At 41.9% G+C, this 18,848-nt stretch overlaps 1 protein-coding gene and 1 non-coding gene across 2 annotated transcripts; both read right to left on the bottom strand.

The window, feature by feature from the left end:
* Positions 1-222: 222 nt before the first annotated feature.
* Positions 223-16,860, bottom strand: LOC117487188 (NLR family CARD domain-containing protein 3-like). The gene is made up of 13 exons (XM_034135846.1): positions 16,721-16,860; positions 16,488-16,512; positions 15,650-16,021; positions 15,353-15,466; positions 11,871-11,984; positions 11,111-11,189; positions 9,752-9,980; positions 7,813-9,607; positions 7,550-7,723; positions 6,961-7,134; positions 6,613-6,786; positions 2,841-2,887; positions 223-2,738 (listed from the first exon to the last, which is right to left on the bottom strand). The coding sequence occupies exons 2-13, from the start codon at positions 16,493-16,495 to the stop codon at positions 2,062-2,064; spliced, it is 3,957 nt and encodes a 1,318-aa protein (XP_033991737.1). The 5' UTR covers positions 16,496-16,512; positions 16,721-16,860; the 3' UTR covers positions 223-2,061.
* Positions 16,861-18,259: 1,399 nt separating this feature from the next.
* On the bottom strand, positions 18,260-18,341 carry trnas-uga. The gene has a single exon. It is a non-coding gene; the product is annotated as a tRNA-Ser (tRNA).
* Between the last annotated feature and the right edge of the window lie 507 nt (positions 18,342-18,848).

The raw sequence follows: 18,848 nt of genomic DNA, 5'->3' as shown, positions 1-18,848 counted from the left end.
AGCCACCTTTAGCTTAGCAGCAGTGAGGTGCTGTCATGTGACCGTGATGTAGTTATTTTATATCCTAACATAAGCTTTTGTACTAAATCTAAATCATAAAAGTTGTTCATTTGTAGAGATTATCTTGCTGAAGAAAACACAAGACACAGACTTTCATTGAAAAATATTACATCACTTAATAGTCTTTATTTTAATACATGTTACATCAATTTCTTCTTGTGATTGACAACATGTTAACATTTAACTGTACAAGGTGTTTTAAACTACGGATACACAAAGGGACCATACGCTGAAGAATACATACAAGTTTCATAAATGTTTTGTAAATGATATGCTATTTGCAGACAGACGTAGACTTTCATTGAAAAATATTACATCACTTAATAGTCTTTATTTGTTATAGTTTATTTTACATGTTTGCTGTATTGGTGTATAAAAACAGAGAAGTAATTTTCATCAACATTGATCTCTGATAACGTAATAATATGATGAGTTGTGTGTCTTTTAAGAAGAAAAAAACAATTTCTTCTTGTGGTTGACAACATGTTAACATCTAACTGTACTGCTTTACAAAGGTGTGTCACAGTTAAACAAATTAGTTAACTACAGATACACAAACGGACCATCCCGGGTTAACACTCCCTATGACCACCAGACATGTATACACATCAAACTAAAGCAACTCACTGTATAAATTATCCAAATTGGCTCATGGCAAGCAAAGAGGGCCAAAACAAAGGAAGCAGCAACTCCACAAAAAGAAAGAGACATTAGAGAAGATGCTCAAAGGACCTGGGCACACCATACAGCTGTCTAAGAGAATACTAAAGATATCATGACTATATTTACTGTGTTGTCTCTTATGGCTCCATTCGGCAACCTTGAAAGGTATCAATAAAATGCATTACATTACATTACATGTCACTTGTTAGACGCTTTTATCCAAAGCGACTTACATACTCAATACTGTGGACAATCCCCACAGGAGCAATTTGGGGTGAAGTGTCTCAGGGACACAACGACATGCTGACTGCAGTGGGGTTTGAACCTGTGACCCCCTGATCCCAACACCAAGGCTCTATCCACTGTGCCACACGCCTCCCGCGTGCATGCATTATTATTATTCATTAGCTACTGTGTAAAGGTAAAAATACAGCTCTGATCTAGCTTTCACATATATACAGAAGAGCGCTATGAGGACTGCAAATCGATTACTTTGAACCAACCAATGCACAATGTAGGAGTCCAATGAATTGAAGGGTGGTGGAGTAGGGTTAGGGTTAGGGTTAGGGTTAGGGTTAGGGTTAGGGTTAGGGTTAGGGTTAGGGTTAGGGTTAGGGTTAGGGTTAGGGTTGCTTCGTTGTTAACAGCAGCTGGACGTAACGACTCCTGCTAGCTCCTGCTCGCCCAACCTGGAATACCTGATGATCAAATGTCGACTCTTCTATCTACCCCGGTCATTTACCCTGGTGATCTTTACGGCTGCTGGTATTCCATCAACGACCCATGGCCCAAACTACAGGAGTTTTAAGCAAATAGGCTTATCATGTTTTGATAGTAATACCTTACTTTTATGAACCCTAGTCCAACTAAAAGGGGGACTTTGATCTACTGTTATTCCCTGATAAGAATGACTACATGGCAATTTCCCAACCCCCATTTTGAGAATTCAGACATGGCCACCAATTACCTCCATGTTAAATATAAACAAACATGAGGCCACGTTGACAAGAGTGAAGTAGAATTGGACGCTAATGTTTTTATAAGGTTCATCAGCAAACAGTGGATGGATCAAACCTTCTGTGACTCACTAAAGAGATTGACTCAGGAATGGCTACTAGGATCATGGAGTTCAGGAGAGCGTCTTTCAAAAAGTCCACTTTTGCGCGTAGAATCACAACCACCAGAGGAAATTGTGATGAGCGCTTTAACCCTTACTTTAATCTGCTCCTCCATTCCCACCAAGGACACTCTTCAGTTTGTGTACCGATCAAGTGGTGACGCCAGAACTGACTCCCTGCACACTGCCCTTACCCATCTGGACAAGTTATCATGAAGCCGCTAAAGATAAACTACTTCACTAAGGCCCTCTCTTTCCTGCGAAAAGACACTGCATGGTCTCCTGATTTTCTCTCCATCCTGCAGAGAACAGAGAGACACCGAGGAACCAGACCAAACTGTGAACCCAGGATAAAGAGGTTCAGTGAATGTGGTTCTGAAGGTGTGAATGTGGGTCAGGGTGTCAGAGGAGACGCTGTAGAAGGACAGCGAGCCAGCAGGATAATCCAAATACACTGCCAATCTGTCAGAGATCAATGAGGGTGATGAGGAGGGGTGGGATGAGGAGGGGCAAGAGTAAACAGCGCTTGGGAAGGAGTAGTAGAAAGGAGAGGAGGAGAGCATTTCAGTCTTATTGTGACAGAAGGAGTAAGGACGACTGTCAAAACAGTCCAGACTCCAGGACTGATCATTCTCCCCAAACCTGCAGTTTTCCCTGTCTCCTCTCCTGCTGATTCCTCTGTAACTCAGAGATATATAAGCCCTTCCTGTCCACTCGACCTCCCAGTAACAGCGACCAGTCAGAGCATTTTCACACATCAGCTGAGGCCAGAAATCAAATCTGTTTGGATGATCAGGATATGGCTCCTCCTCTTCTACATGTGTCACCTTCCTGTTGCTCTCACACAGTTTGAGGTTTCTGTTTACTGTGTTTGTGTCGATTGTGAGTTCACAGGAATCTGAAGAGAGAAACGGAAGAAAAAAAAACAGCAGCAGTTATTAACCTCAGTTTGTAGATGGTTGCTGCTTTCTTTTGATAAATAAAACTAAAACAAACTTACACTTCCTCAAGCCTTGTCTCAACCATCGGACTCCACCAGGCTCGACCCTAAAAGGATGAGGAGGGGGGTACATACTATATCAGGGCTCAACGCTAACTTTTAAAAGTGGCTGCCAGGCTGGCAACCAGGCATCAGCTTTTGGTTGCCAAAACTGAAAATACGGTTGCCATTTTTAGTCACCTTATATTTTAAATAATTAAGATACTATACAGATATACATCAACTTCATAATGAAAATGTGACACAAAAGAATGTTCAAATGCTTTACAATAAGTAATTAACACAATTATTTGAAACTAAAGTGGTAGTAAACTTGTCCACCCTCAATTGCTGGTATACAAAATACCAGTAGTGCAGCTGCTGTCATGTTCTTCACAGATCCCCCAAAAATGAATTGAGCAAGTCACTAGTTTCGTCATCCGTTGTCTCCCTTTCAAATTTGGGTTTTCTTGACCTTTGTGCTGACCCCCACCATAGATCCACTGGCCCTTCAGCATTGAAGTCTTGGATTGGCCAGACTAATATATTTATAATGTTAAATAAATGAAAAGCATTCACAGTTAATAATTAGATATTAATTATTAATGCTGTAAATTACCTTTAATATGTCTAACTATATTTAAAATGTGTTACCTTTTTATAGAAGTGATTATATTTGTATGCCAATATTTTCCTATGGTAAAGTTTTGTTTTGCACTTTTATTTTGGTAGTAATAAGATCGGGACTCTTATTTTGAAGGAACTTTTACCGGAGGTGAATGCACAACGGAGCTGAATGTACATATATATTTCGCCTCCCAAGACTTTACACATTTCCTCTTTGCTTTTCGTTCGGGTTCATCTTGCGCTTTATCAGTTGAATCACTTTGATCATTCGTTTGAGATGTTGACGGGTTGGCCGAACTTTTTACCCCACAGTCAAACAACTTAATTTGCTTCGCCATTTTTTGTAAAACAAACACACCACGCACGCAAGTAAACGTGCATCGCTTTCTGGCTCCGTAATCACACCAATGCACGTGCAACTTAAGTATCAGGTTCCGACTGGTCACAACAATAATTATCACTCTTAATACAACAAATAATTAACATTTATCTATTTTGGGGTGCACATTTTGCTGTTTGCTGTCCTTATTTCTTCATGTTAAAAAGTGGTTGCCACTGATGGCAACCAAAGGCCAAGAAGTGGTTGACATTTTTTCTGAATGGTTGCCAATGGCAACCTGGCAACCGTTACTGTCGAGCCCTGTATATGTATACATATTTGAAATACATTCCACGTGTAAATACACCGATCAGGCATAACATTATGACCACTGACAATGATTATCTTGTTACAATGGTACCTGTCAGTGGGTGGGATATGTTGGACAGCAAGTTCATACTTTGTCCTCAAAGTTGATGTGTTGGAAGCAGGAAAAATGGGCAAGCGTAAGGATTGTGAGCGACTTTGACAAGGGCCAAATTGTGAACGCTAGACGACTGGGTCAGAGCATCTCCAAAACTGCAGCTCTTGTGGGGTGTTCCCGGTCTGCAGTAGTCAGTACCTACCAAAAGAGGTCCAAGGAAGGAAAACGAGTGAACCGGCAACAGGGTCAAGGGCGGCCAAGGCTCATTGATGCACGTTGGGAGCGAAGGCTGGCCCGTGTGGTCCGATCCAACAGAAGAGCTACTGTAGTTCAAATTGTTGAAACAGTAACGGACCGTCCACACAGCAGCGTTAAAAAATCTTGGAACGCTTCTGCCCATTCACTTTGAATGGGGTGACATCACTTTGCCTCACTTTTCGCCGAACTGCATTGTGGGCAGCAGAGCGGAGATTTTCAGGATTTTCAGGATTCAAAGTTGAGCAATATTCAACTTTTGAAGCTGAGGTGGAAGCGTCAGCCAATCAAATCCCGTGTATGCAAATCTGACAGTTCAAGCGCTAGCCAATCAAATCGCGTGTATGCTGGGAGAGACATACCGCAGGTCATTTCCTCATATTCCAAAAAATGGAGGAGAAATTAGCGGTAGGGAATCACCCGGTGCTTTATGACCAGTCCCTATTTAACTACCGGGATATAAACCGGAGGAGCCAGGCATGGAGGGAGGTGGCAGAGACAGTGGTAGGTTTTCGCCTGTTTGGGGAGTTTATATCCAGTTTACTTCAAACTTTTTAGCTTTGTATGTCGGGGGCGGGAGATTCATGTGATTGGTTGTTGGTGCCTTGCTCGCAAAAAATCCCCAAGCTTCAGATACGCCCACCTCCAAGATTTTTTTAACGCTGCTGTGTGGACGGGCCGTTAATGTTTCATCGCAGTTTGTTGCGTATGAGGATGCATAGCCGCAGACCGGTCAGGCTACCCATGCTGACCCCTGTCCACTGCCGACAGCGCCTACAATGGGTACGTAAGCATCAGAACTGGACCACATGGAAGAAGGTGGACTGGTCAGATGAATCACGTTTCTTTGACATCATGTGGATGGCCAGGTGAGTGTGCATCGCTTACCTGGAGAAGACATGGCACCAGGACGCACTATGGACTATGGAGGCAGTGTGATGCTTTGGGCAATGTTCTGCTGGGAAACCTTGGGTCTTGCCATTCATGTGGATGTTACTTTGACATGTACCACCTACCTAAACATTGTTGCAGACCAAGTATACCTGCTCAGGGCTGTTTGGCTGCAAAAGGGGGACCTACACAATATTAGGCAGGTGGTCATAATGTTATGGCTGATCGGTGTATATATATATATATATATATATATATATATTAGGGCTGTCAGTCGATTAAAATATTTAATCGCGATTAATCGCATGATAGTCCATAGTTAATCGCGATTAATCGCAAATTAATCGCACATTTTGTATCTATTCTAAATGTACCTTAGAGGGATATTTTTCAAGTTTTTAATACTCTTATCAACATATGAGTGGACAAATATGCTTTATATGTTTGTTTATTATCATTTGAACAATGACAAATATTCTCATGAATATTAAACACAACAACCTCTGAACATTACAAATATTCACCTCAATTCAACCTGGAACCTCTCTCATACAATAATACAATACAAAGTGTGTGTGTGTGTGTGTGTGTGTGTGTGTGTGTGTGTGTGTGTGTGTGTGTGTGTGTGTGTGTGTGTGTGTGTGTGTGTGTGTGTGTGTGTGTGTGTGTGTGTGTGTGTGTGGAGACACTGTGATGGATCGTTGGAGCTACAGTATGTGCAGCTCAAGGCATATATGCTCGAATGGGAGCTGCCTGGACGCTGCAATCATGTTGCGCGTACTATCCGTGCTGAGTGTGCTGACTTTTCGTACAATGTCCCACTGTCTGGCTACCTGCATAAAGTCAAGTGCTCGGCGCAGTTGTCGGCGAAATGTCATTGAAACAGCTCCTTATATCCGTTAGCGCAGCTAGCTAGCACCAGATGCTAACAACAACAACACGTAAGGTGTGCCTCGCTCGCGCGAGTCGCCCCACACATACACACCCTCCCGGTCCTCCCGATGGCCAGTCCGGGCCTGCCGGTGAGCGTGGAAGTGTGGTCTGCCACAAGCGGGCGGCAGGTGCGGGGCTGTAAGCATCAGCTTGTAGATGGTATTTTAAACTCGATGCGCTCTGAAACTACGGGGCAGCGAGGACAAAAAATACACATGCGTTAATCGCGTTAAAATAATTAGTGGCGTTAATTTTTTTTTGCGTTAACGCGTTATTAACGCGTTAACTTGACAGCCTTAATATATATATATATATATATATATATATATATATACTGTATATACCTGAGAGTGTCCAGTCTCCAGTGTGGATCATCCAATCCAGCAGTCAGCAGCTTCACCCCTGAGTCTCCGAGATGATTGTAACTCAGGTCCAGCTCTCTCAGATGGGAAGGGTTGGAGCTCAGAGCTGAGGCCAGAAAAGCACAGCCTTCCTCTGTCGCCATACAACCTGACAACCTTCAAACAAACAAAATACACTGCATTACTGTCAGCTACTTTGGGGTTACATTGATATTAGTACTTTTCTTTTTTTTTTAATAACAACCAATACTCAGGAATGTCCATTTACAATCTGACAATATTACTGGACACTTTCTTCAAGTGGTAAGATCAAACATGTTGAAATCTGACCTGAGAGTTTCAAGAGCACAGTTTGGACTCTCCAGTCCACTAGACAGGAACTTCACTCCTGAATCCTGCAAATCGTTGTTACTCAGGTCCAGCTCTCTCAGACTAGAGGACTGTGAGCTGAGAACTGAGGACAGAGCTTCACAGCTTCTCACGGAGAGGTCACACGAATTGAGTCTAAAGGGACAACAATCAACAAGAACAACTCTGCATTTATCCTTTTAATAATGTATTATACCAAGCAACACACATATAAATATGAGAGAAAACAAGATGACCCTAAATCTGTTGCAATTATTGCATGATCTGATTATTTGAACTAACCACAATCATTTTGCATAATTGTAGGATTTAAATCCAATGATAAGAAATATGGCAAAAATGTAAGGTGAACAACGTTTATAAATAAAGTCGAATCAAGCCAAGCACAAGAAGAGAACAACAACTACTGTAAACTATGTAATTCCCAGGATCTAAAACCTGATAAAACACATCTGGTTCAAAAGTAATTTGAGTAGAAAAAAATCTAGGAATTCATGAATTCATCTAAATAGATTATTATTCAAAAGACAATCAGTTTAAAAACCCTAACCTGAGAGTTTCCAGTGTACAGTTTGGACTCTCCAGTCCAGCAGACAGCAACTTAACTCCTGAGTCCGGCAGGTCGTTGTTACTTAGGTCCAGCTCTCTCAGACTGGAGGACTGTGAGCTGAGAACTGAGGACAGAGCTTCACAGCTTCTCTCGGAGAGGTCACAGCCACTCAGTCTGATTAAGAGAAACAAGCAATATGTTGAAAAAGAAATGCAAAAAGTATTTCATTCTAGATATATGAATTCAACACCTTCGATACCTACAGAGCTTTGTTGGAGGCTTTGACCACTGGCAGCAGCCTCAGAAGAGCTTCCTCTGAAGCAGAGTATTTCTGCAGGTCAAACACGTCCAGATCTTTGTCTGATGACAGTAAGATGAAGACCAGAGCTGACCACAGAGCTGGGGAGAGTTTATCTCTGGAGAGACTTCCTGAACTCACAGACTGTTGGATCTGCTCCACTAGCGTACGATCATTCAGTTCATTAAGACAGTGGAAGAGATTAATGCTTCTCTCTGGAGACAGATCCTCATCCATCTTCTTCTTGATGTACTGGACTGTTTCCTGATTGGTCTCTAAGCTACTTTCTGTCTGTTTCATCAGACCTCGTAGGAGGGTCTGATTGGCCTGCAATGAAAGACCCAGGACGAACCGGAGGAACAAGTCCAGGCGTCCATTTGGACTCTGTACGGCCTTGTCCACAGCGCTCTGGTAAAGGTCTGTTAGCTTAGGTTTTACGTCAGACTTTTGGGAGGTTGTTTGATCTTCTGCCATTAGGTTGACACCAGAGTTGATGAATGTCAGATGGACATGAAGAGCAGCCAGAAACTCTTGAATGGTAAGATGGACGAAGCAGAACACCCTGTCCTGGTACAGTCCTCTCTCCTCTTTAAAGACCTGTGTGAACACTCCTGAGTACACTGAGGCTGCTGTAATATCGATGCCACAGTCTGTCAGGTCAGATTCATAGAAGATCAGGTTGCCTTCCTGCAGCTTCTCAAAAGCCAGTTTTCCCAGAGACTCGATCATCTTCCTGCTCTTTCGACTCCAATGTGGATCTGTCTCAGCTCCTCCATCATACTTGATGTTCTTTACTTTGGCCTGAACCACCAGGAAGTGGATGTACATCTCAGTCAGGGTCTTGGGCAGCTCTCCTCCCTCTTTGGTTTTCAACATGTCCTCGAGAACTGTAGCAGAGATCCAGCAGAAGACTGGGATGTGGCACATGATGTGGAGGCTTCGTGATGTCTTAATGTGGGAGATGATTGTTGCTGCCTGCTCCTTATCTGTGAATCTCTTCCTGAAATACTCCTCCTTCTGTGGGTCAGTGAACCCTCGGACCTCTGTCACCATGTCCACACACTCAGGAGGGATCTGATTGGCTGCTGCAGGTCGTGTGGTTATCCAGAGACGAGCAGAGGGAAGCAGATTCCCCCTAATGAGGTTTGTCAGCAGCACATCCACTGAAGTGGACTCTGTTACATCAGTCAGGACCTCAGTGTTGTGGAAGTCCAGAGGAAGTCGACACTCATCCAGACCGTCAAAGATGAACACAACCGGGAACAGATCAAACCTGTGCATTCCTGCGTCTTCGGTTTCAGTAAAGAAGTGATTAACGAGTTCCACCCAGCTGTACTTTTTCTCTTTCAGCACATTCAGCTCTTTGAAAGTGAATGGAAATGTGAACTGTATGTCCTGGTTAGCTTTGCCTTCAGCCCAGTCCAGAGTGAACTTCTGTGTTAAGACTGTTTTCCCAATGCCAGCCACTCCCTTTGTCATCACTGTTCTGATCGGTGCATCTCTTCCAGGTGAGGGTTTAAAGATGTCTTCTTGTCTGATTGTTTTTTCAGGTCTGTCTGGTTTCCTGGATGCTTTTTCAATCTGTCTGACCTCATGTTCATCATTGACCTCTGCAGTCCCCCCCTCTGTGATGTAGAGCTCTGTGTAGATCTGATTCAGAAGGGTTGGGTTTCCTGCTTTAGCAATGCCCTCAAACACACACTGGAACTTCTTCTGCAGTTTAGATTTAAGTTTGTGCTGACAGACTTGAACGATAATTCCTTAGTGAACACAAAACAAAGCAAAAGAAAATATTAAATGTCCTCAAAGGATGAGTATCTGGATATATTTTGGTACATCTTTTGAGTCGTTTTATGAACATCATATATATCCAGCATATCAAATCTTAACAGAAATACTCTCACTTCTCTGCAGACACTCAGCCAGCTCCTCCTGCTTCATTCTCCTCAGGAAGTGCAGTGTGATCTTCAGAAATGCCTCTCTGCTGCTCCTCCTCTGCTCTTCGTCCTCACCATCCAACACCTCCTCATCCTCACTCTGACTCTCTAAGCTTTCGGGGTGATCTGAACTCAGAGCCTTCTGGATCTTCTTAAGCTCTTTCTTCATAAAAGTGACAATGTTCTCCTCCAGCAGCTGGTACAGAATATTAAATAAAAAACACAATTAAAGTGGACCTATCATGCTATATTTAAATGATATATTGTAGGGCCATACCTATATAAAGTATATTTCTGTTTTCAAAATACCAAACAGATCATGCATTTTAGCCATGCCTCATTTCGCTCTATGTGCTGTTTGCTGTCTACGGTCTGATTCTGCTGACCACGCCCCCCTGCAGGAGAGGTGAGCCGTGCTCTGATCAGCTGCTGGGCTGTCAGAAGGGGGAGAAAAAGAGATCTCCGTCCTCCGTGTTTTATTATATAGACTCGTTATTCATTTGTTTTAAAGCTCAATAAATAACAAAGAAGACCTTTGACCGGCACTTTTCTAATTTTGTCCGGAAGATTTAAACTTTAACGGACATCTTGACCGGCGAAAGAAACTGAAACTGAAACTCTGCCGCACGGTCCCCTCGTTCCTTGGAAGAGGCGGAGAGGTGGGTGTTTGTCATCTGCTGGTGGACTAACCGGAGAGAATTACAGTGCTTGCCTCGACGGGGAGGGATTGCATTGAATTAAAGCAGCGGGAGCAAACGCTTGCCTCGGGGAGGGAGAAAAAAAGCCACAGCGGAGAATAAACAGAAGGGTAACCATGGTAACTATGGGCGGGAATTCTTCTTCGCTGCTTTTGTGGCAGACTACAGCGCCACTTACAGGCCTGGCATATGTACTACAGCGTCTCCAGCGCTTTCGAGCGGCAATGGCCGGCCGTGGCCCAACCCCACATTCCCCTGATAGGTGGAGAGTTGGCCCAATAGCCGTAGCGCCACTTCTGTGACGACATAGAAGTGTTCAAATCTGGATCAGTCTGTATCAGATCCGTTGCAGCCCCTTTTTTAGAGATTTGGGTATGGAGGAAAATAGAGAGGGTTGTGTTTTCTGACACTTGGTGAGTTCCCTGGAACACCGGGGACACATATTCATGTATAAAAGACGTACAAAAGTGCATTTTGCATGATAGGTCCCCTTTAAACTAAAATAACTGACATCTGATTAATGTTGTACAGATTGACAACTTGTCTAAAAGTGCATCAGAAGATGATTGCAGAAGCAGATGATTGTGAACAGAATATATGTAAAAGGAGCCATTGTACATTTACAGACCATAAATATAGAGTCCAGCTGTGTTTGATGCTGTTTGGAAGACTGACCAGTGGTAACCTCTGAGCTTTTATGGTCCACTCTGTGGAAAATCATGAAGAATAAACTCACAATATGTTTGCACCAAAGATTTTACACACAAAGACACATAGTTAGTTGAAAATTCAGTTTCATAACGGAAACCAGTTGAAAACAACAATGATGGACGACCAATCCCTGGATCAGAACAACAAGCCATCTGTTTAATGAACAGATACAACCAGCTGGGTACAGGCAACTTTTCCCTCTGCTGCTGAGAATTTATAGAAATGTACATTTACTGAAAATACAAGAGTTCTATCTGCGCTTTCACTGGTATTAATCGGCAGTGAACGTTTTTTTAATGGTCATTTATGAATTGGACCTGCACTGTGTTCAATGATTGCAACCTTCAACAATATACTCTTTTAAACTACTGACTATTCGCCAAACTGCATTCTACCACCACATTTCTGTAATTAGGACCAAATGATCTGCCACAGGTCCCCATACAACTTGCTCACAGAAAACTGAAGCTTGGAAACCTATCTCGGAAAGTAATCCCCAAACTCCTGCAGTAAGTTCCCAGGCTCTGCATCTGATCCATAGTATTCTGAAACTACTACACATTTCAATAAAAATTGATCAAATACATGGGAGCGAGTCCTCACACCTTAACTTGAAACGAAGATACAAACAACACTGCAAAAGAAGGATGAACAATTTGCATTTAAGGTATACTTACACTGGGTCATAAGAATGGCTCTCATCTTTGAAGTTAAGATATCGACCAAATGATTGATCACTCTTAATGGACAAACAACTGGGTACAGGCAACTTTTCCCTCTGCTGCTTGGAACTGAGAGACATACAGTAGAGACATTTAACGCAAATACAAAATGTTTATTTCTGCTTTTATTGTGCAGTCTTTGCATGTCTTTGAGACACATGCTTCTTACAATGTTTGTGCACACTTTGTTAAGCCCCAAGCCTGTGTTTCAGGTCTCAGGCTCGAAAATGACATTCCCAGAACACTTCACTTCTAAAAGGGGTAAATTAATAATCTTTTCTCACAAAGTAATGATAAACCTGTGAGTTGGATGTAGAAAAGTCAGAATCAATATAGATGTTTTTATTTTAAAGTAAATTCAGATTGAACATAGTAAAAAATGTAAATTATAGTTTCCGTCCAAAAAAACTCCATTTCTTATAGTGAAAACCCTTGAATGATGGGATTGTAGACAAACAGCTTTAGGAATCCAAACTATAACATATAATAAGTACCCTGTATCAAGATTAGACGCTTTCACACCGGAGTACTTTTCCCAGAAATAGTTCCGATAGTTCTTGGGATTTTGCGTTCACACCAAAAAGATCTGGAACTAGAACTTAGTTTTTGCGAACCTTTTCATCCCTTTTCAGTCCCTGCTAGAGAGGTGGTACTTTCCTGGGGAGAAAAAGGTTCCAATTTCTGATTGGCTGGGCGAATTGCAAACCACGCCCCATTAAACTCTGAAAAGTTTTGTGAAGCCGCCATTTTATTTGCTCGCATTAGCATTAGCATTAGCATTAGCACCAACGGAGAGAGACTAACTTATGGCAACACAAAATAAAACATGGGAGTGGTGGAGTGATGAGGAGGTGTCGGCGCTTCTGGCGATTTACTCGGAAGGCTTCAGTAGAAGCTGCTGGGAAGACTCCCAGCTTGCGGCCTGCCAGTAAACCCAAAGCAGAAGAAGAAGAAGTGACGTCAGCGGCTTCATTTGCGTAATCCTCCCTCAGGGACTTATTCCGGTGTGAACGCGATTTCTAAAACAGTTCCGGGACTAAAGAGTTCCGCGGGACTCAGTACTGGGAACTATTCCTGGGAAAAGTACTTGGTGTGAAAGCGCCTATTGATGCAAAACAAGTGGAATTTGACCTTTTTAGAGAGGTTTAGAAAAAAAAACCCCACCTCTGGGGTCATTTGGGTGTATTTGCCATATCTCTGGAACCCATCGGTGGGTAGATTTTGATGATTGACACCTCTTTTTAACCGTTAGAGCCAATATAATCGAGAGGGAGTTCCTAAATCCATCTAAACATTACCATTGGGGATGAGAGTGATGCTCAGCCAGCATGCCCAAAACCGGAAGCTCTCATACACTCTCGTAGCTCTCATAGCAGCTATATATGAAAACTACTCTTATTGACATAAATGTTATGATAGATTATCAGTAATCATTTCAAAGTGACACAGAGACATTGGTTTAACCTTCAGCAGCGTTTATCTGCGTTTTAATGCCATTGAACACAACTTTTGATCAGAAAACAGCAAAGGTAAGACGTATTTGCCGTTATGGCCACGTAAAGCTAAGTTGTGTGTTGTCTGGTTTTGCCTTCGCTGCCTTGGGTTTTGGTCGCTCAGTGATGATACTTATACCATTGTAATCTGTGGAATCTCAGCTTTCATATGATATCTTGTTTGTGCAGATCCGATGAAGTATACAATATTTCTACCGTGAGTTATGAGCACATTCTTTCGCTTAGTGCTAATTCAGACGCTTGGCGTTAGAGTTGTGTTTTGTTTCGGTAAAAATTGTTCATATCGTCAGTTAGCTGAGTTTCTTCCCGTTAAGTGGGTATGACACGTTAATAGGTTGTTAAATGTTAAGAAGACACAGTTTCGTGAAAAAAAAGCCTGTAGCTATGAGGCTTAACAGGTTAACTACGATACGCCTGTTTGGAAAGACAGATCTACAACAGTTAAAGATGATGTGGATTATCACGATTGGTCCTACTGAAAACAAGATGCAAACAACACTTTAAAAGAAGGATAAACAATTTGCATTTAACCTGTTAAACCCCATAGGCCCTGCCGGCGGGGGCTTTTCAAGAAATGTTCACGAAACTGTGTCTTAGGGCTTCTTAACATTTAACAACCAATTAATATGTCATACCCACTTAACGGGAAGACACTCAGCTAACTGACGATATGAACCATTTTGACCTAAATAAAACACAAGTCTAACGCCGAGCGTCTGAATTAGCACTAAACGAAAGAGTGCTAACGCATTTAGCACATAACTCACGGTAGCAATATTTTATACTTCATCGGATCTGCACAAGCTAGACATCATATGAAAGCTGAGATTCCATGATTCGAATGGTATAAGTATCATCACTGAGCGACCAAAACTCACGGCAGCGAAGGCAAGCAAAGACAACACACAACTTCACTTTACGGGGCCAAAACGGCAAATACGTCCTACCTTTGCTGTTTTCTGATCAAAAGTTGTGTTCAAGGGCATTAAAACGCATATAAACGCTGCTGAAGGTTAATCCAATGTCTCTGTGTCACTTTGAAATGATTACTGATAATCCATCATAACATTTATGTCAATAAACTTGAGTTTTCATATAGAATGTGTGAGAGCTTCCGGTTTTGGGCATGCTGGCTGCGCATCACTCTCATTCACCAATGGTAATGTTTAGATGGATTTAGGAACCCCCCCCCCCCCCCCCTCGATTCTATTGGCTCTAACGGTTAAAAAGAGGTGTCAATCATCAAAATCAACTGATGGGTTCCAGAGATATGGCAAATCCACCCAAATGACCCCAGAAGTGTTTTTTTTTCTAAACCTATCTAAAAAGGTCAAATTTCACTTGTTTTGCATCAATCTTGATACAGGGTACTTATTATATGTTATAGTTTGGATTCCTAACGCTTTTAGTCTACTATCCCATCATTCAAGGGTGGTTTTCACTATAAGTAATGGTTTTTTTTGGACGGAAACTATAATTTACATTTTTTTACTATGTTCAATCTGAATTTACTTTAAATTAAAAACATCTATATTGATTCTGACTTTTCTACATCCAACTCACAGGTTTATCATTGCTTTGAGAGAAAAGATTATTAATTTACTCCTTTTAGAAGTGAAGATTTAGGCCCAATCCCAAACCAAAGAGGGGAGTTTGTCCCAAAGCTTGCCGCTGTATTTACTCCCTCCATCTGACAGGAGGGAGCCTCGTTGAGCTGCGAGTGTTACTCCACTGAGTTCACTACGTCACGTAGGGGTAGTGTGTAGGGGTAGGGTGTAGGGGTAGTGTGTAGGGGTAGGGTGTAGGGGTAGGGTGTAGGGGGCGGTTTGGGATTGGGCCCTTGTCATTTGTTCTGGGCATGTCATTTTCGAGCACGAGGCCTGAAAAACAGGCTCAGGGCTTAACAGGTTAAGGTATACTTACACTGGGTCATAAGAATGGCTCTCATCTTTGAAGTTAATATATCGACCGAATGAATGATCACTCGTAATGGACAAACAACTGGGTACAGGCAACTTTTCCCTCTGCTGCTTGGAACTGAGAGACATACAGTAGAGATATTTAACGCAGATACAAAATGTTTATCTCTGCTTTTATTGTGCAGTCTTTGCATGTCTTTGAGACACATGCTTCTTACAATGGTTGTGCACACTTTGCTTTATATATGTAATACATCAATATATGTTAAAGACCAGTTATATTAAATGTATTTGTACTTACTTTGCAGCTGATACAATTTTTCTTTTGAAATCGTTGTCAAGCTCATGTGAATGGTCAGCCTTTAAGGACACATGGCTCGGCCTAGGTTTAGGTCCAGGTACAGGTTTAGGTCCAGGAACAGGTTTAGGTCCAGGTACAGGTTTAGGTCCAGGTACAGGTTTAGGTCCAGGTACAGGTTTAGGTCCAGGTACAGGTTTAGGTCCAGGTACAGGTCTAGGTCCATGTCGAGAGGATATTACAGATCCAGGTACTGGTCTAGATCCAGTTCCAAGTCCAGGTCTATGACGAGGTAAAGGTACAGGTCGAAGTACAGGTCCAGGTTCAGGTTCAGATTCAGGTCCAGGTCCAGGGGAGTCTGGTCCCTGATGGTTCCTAGCACACAGGGAAGAGAAACAACAGGTAGGGAATTCAGTTTTTAGTCTCCAGCCACGGTAGCTGTTGAAGAAACGTGCAGCAATCAACAAACAAATATCCAAACAACGCATTTTAACAAGAACTACATCGTGTGAAGAAAGTGCCGGTCAGTTGAAGATTATGATTTAACAAGCTGTAATTAAGATTTACGTTAGGATGAAATGATCAATTTAGGTTTGAACTATGACCAATAGAGGTCTCAATAAACACGAAATATGAGCCTTCATTACATAACTGAAGTATCAATGTCCAAACTGCGAACCTGTGTCAGAATCCAATCTAACGACTGTATCTATGAGCTCATTTCTGGATTAAATATGAGTCGATGTTCAAATGAAACAGCAAAGACAGTAACCGCCCAGTCAGAAAGAATATATTATTATAAAATGGTATGAAAGATAATGTGAAGTGTTGAGTATGTTACCTTTTCATGTTGCTGATGCAGTCACCTGAAGAAGACAGACGGGTTCATTATTACTCTTTACGCCTCAACAGGAATCTGTTTCTACATGAAGACTATGTCGTTTCAAATATTTGTTGTCAGATGAACTTTGTGCTGCAGATTCATTATCAAAGACAGGAGATGAAAACATGAACCAACAAAGAGCAGCTTGTTTGTCAGGAAACATTAGAGACTTGAATAAAAGTTCCACTTACTCTCATAAATGTCATCAGCGTCATTTTAAACGTCTCCACCCGGTCTGTAAAGAAAAACAGTTTTCGACTGATCTGAATGGGATTAAATCCTCTGGTTCTTCATCAGTCCTCGTGTGACTTGCTTTAATAAGTCCTGCAGCACGTACAGTACAAACTTCATATGACTTTATAATGGAGATGTTAAAGATTAACCCACAGCCGCTCCCTGCTGACACTCACACAACTGAGAACATAAAGCTCCTTATCACTGATAACACCAACACTTATTTCTGTCTCCAATGTGTCAAACTGTTTAATACATTATTTCATGTTGTGCTGTTTGATACTTTCGCTCATCTAAGAGGTACAGGTACTATTTACTTTACAAATGAAAGTCTCTGCACAGCCACACAGCTGTTTTTTAATCACTCTGCTCGACCTAGTCAGGTGGACGTTGGATGGAGCTGTGCTGGAAATGATGGGATGCCAACAAACTATCTGCACTAAGAGTTGGTATAACTGGAGTGGGTAATGAATAAAAAACCCTCTCAGATTTGTCTCTGATGTCTTAATTCATGTATTCAAGTTATGTCCTAGAAGCAGAACTCTTCACAACAGATGCTGAACTTTCAGTAACAGGCTGAAATGTTTAGCTCAGGGTTCATACACCTCTGATTCATTAACCTTTTAAAAGCACCTGCTGTAAGAACAAGAGGTGCTGTGACTTAGTTGGTCAAAGCGCCTGTCAGGAGATCCTGAGTTCAAATCCCAGCAGCACCTCAGTCACAATGGAAGTTAACACCTTTCAAACGAGGATAACCTTAAGAAGCCTTTTTAGACTTGAGAGTATCTTTTTTGTCGATTCTTACTACAGAGAATACCAGTATGCCGGTCTTAGTGGATGTCTCGCTCTGGGAAGGTTTTGAAATCCTCTGCTGCAAGAACAGGAGGTGCTGTGGCTTAGTCGGTCAAAGCGCCTGTCTAATAAACCTTAGATGCTGGCTTCAAATCCCAGCAGTGAAGATGCTTCTATAGATTATTCGCTGACGTTGAGATACGTCAAATTAATGTTCGTACAGACACAATGTAAAATAAAAAAACTCTAGACTTTATATTACTCATGATGTTATTGATTCATCCATTTTGATCAACTCTTCCCTCAAAGATTATCAATGTGTTGGTCTTTGTGAATGCTTTGCTCAAATACCATCAGTGCCTGGATGTTAAAGAGATTATCTCTTAAATTCAGATTGTAATGTTCATCCCTACCATCTCTGAAGTAAGGGTTAGGGTTAGGTGAATGATAAGGTAAGGTTAAGGATTATTAATACAGAGCCCAGGGGGACAAAAAGCAAGGATGTTTATTTTCCAGTTAGGAAAAACAGCTTCAGTGCAACACCAACATAACTATTAATTTCATCCTGCTTCTATACTTGTACTATTGGATCCTACATAAATATCTCTTTACAAACTTTATTTTTGTGCAGGAAGGAAGGGTGTTATTTCCTCTATTTCAGTATAACATTGAGATGAGATAAGTTGATATTCTGCTCATATTATCACTGTGAGCAAGATTTGAACCTGCGCGGGGAAACCCCATTGGATTTCAAATCCAACGCCTTAACCACTCGGCCATCACAGCTCATTTCATATAAATATATTAATAAGAAAGCACAGAAAATAAGTTTAATATAGGTTAAGATATCCAGAATCATTATACAAAGTAATAATTCAGCCCCTAGTTTTGCTGCTATAGGCTTAGACTGTCGGGGGACACCTTACTTCTTCCTTCTCTCTGGCTGTACCTGTGTACTCTCATGTTCCGAATAACCCAGCTTCCCCCAAATTTCTTTTTGGTGTCTATCTACGCCGGGATCCTGAGTCGTGATCTGAGTCCTGGATCCTGAGTCCTGGATCCTGAGTCCTGGATCCTGAGTCCTGGCTGATCCTGAGTCCTGATCTGAGTCCTGGATTTCGAGTCGTGGCTGAACCGGTCTCTGTGGTCCTGCCTGACTCTCTACTACTTCCCTGATGGCTCCCACAGGATTGTTGACATCCTCGTGGATTCATCTTCTTATTATAGACACATGCATTTCCAAACATTTGGTCTACCTACAGTATGTTGTAAATGTATTATCTCTTCAATTTA

The sequence above is a fragment of the Trematomus bernacchii genome, unplaced genomic scaffold, assembly GCF_902827165.1.
Source record: "Trematomus bernacchii unplaced genomic scaffold, fTreBer1.1, whole genome shotgun sequence".
Lineage (NCBI taxonomy): Eukaryota > Metazoa > Chordata > Actinopteri > Perciformes > Nototheniidae > Trematomus > Trematomus bernacchii.
The sequence above is the reverse complement of the archived record's forward strand: the minus strand, read 5'-3'. Positions and strand labels throughout refer to the sequence as shown.

Excerpts from the sequence above, each read along its gene's own strand:
- LOC117487188 (XM_034135846.1), bottom strand. Across the intron at positions 15,467-15,649 it reads AAAATTGTATCAGCTGCAAA|TTCCAAGCAGCAGAGGGAAA; the intron begins GTAAGTACAAAT and ends TATGTCTCTCAG. Across the intron at positions 7,724-7,812 it reads AAAGCCTCCAACAAAGCTCT|ACTGAGTGGCTGTGACCTCT; the intron begins GTAGGTATCGAA and ends TCTCTTAATCAG.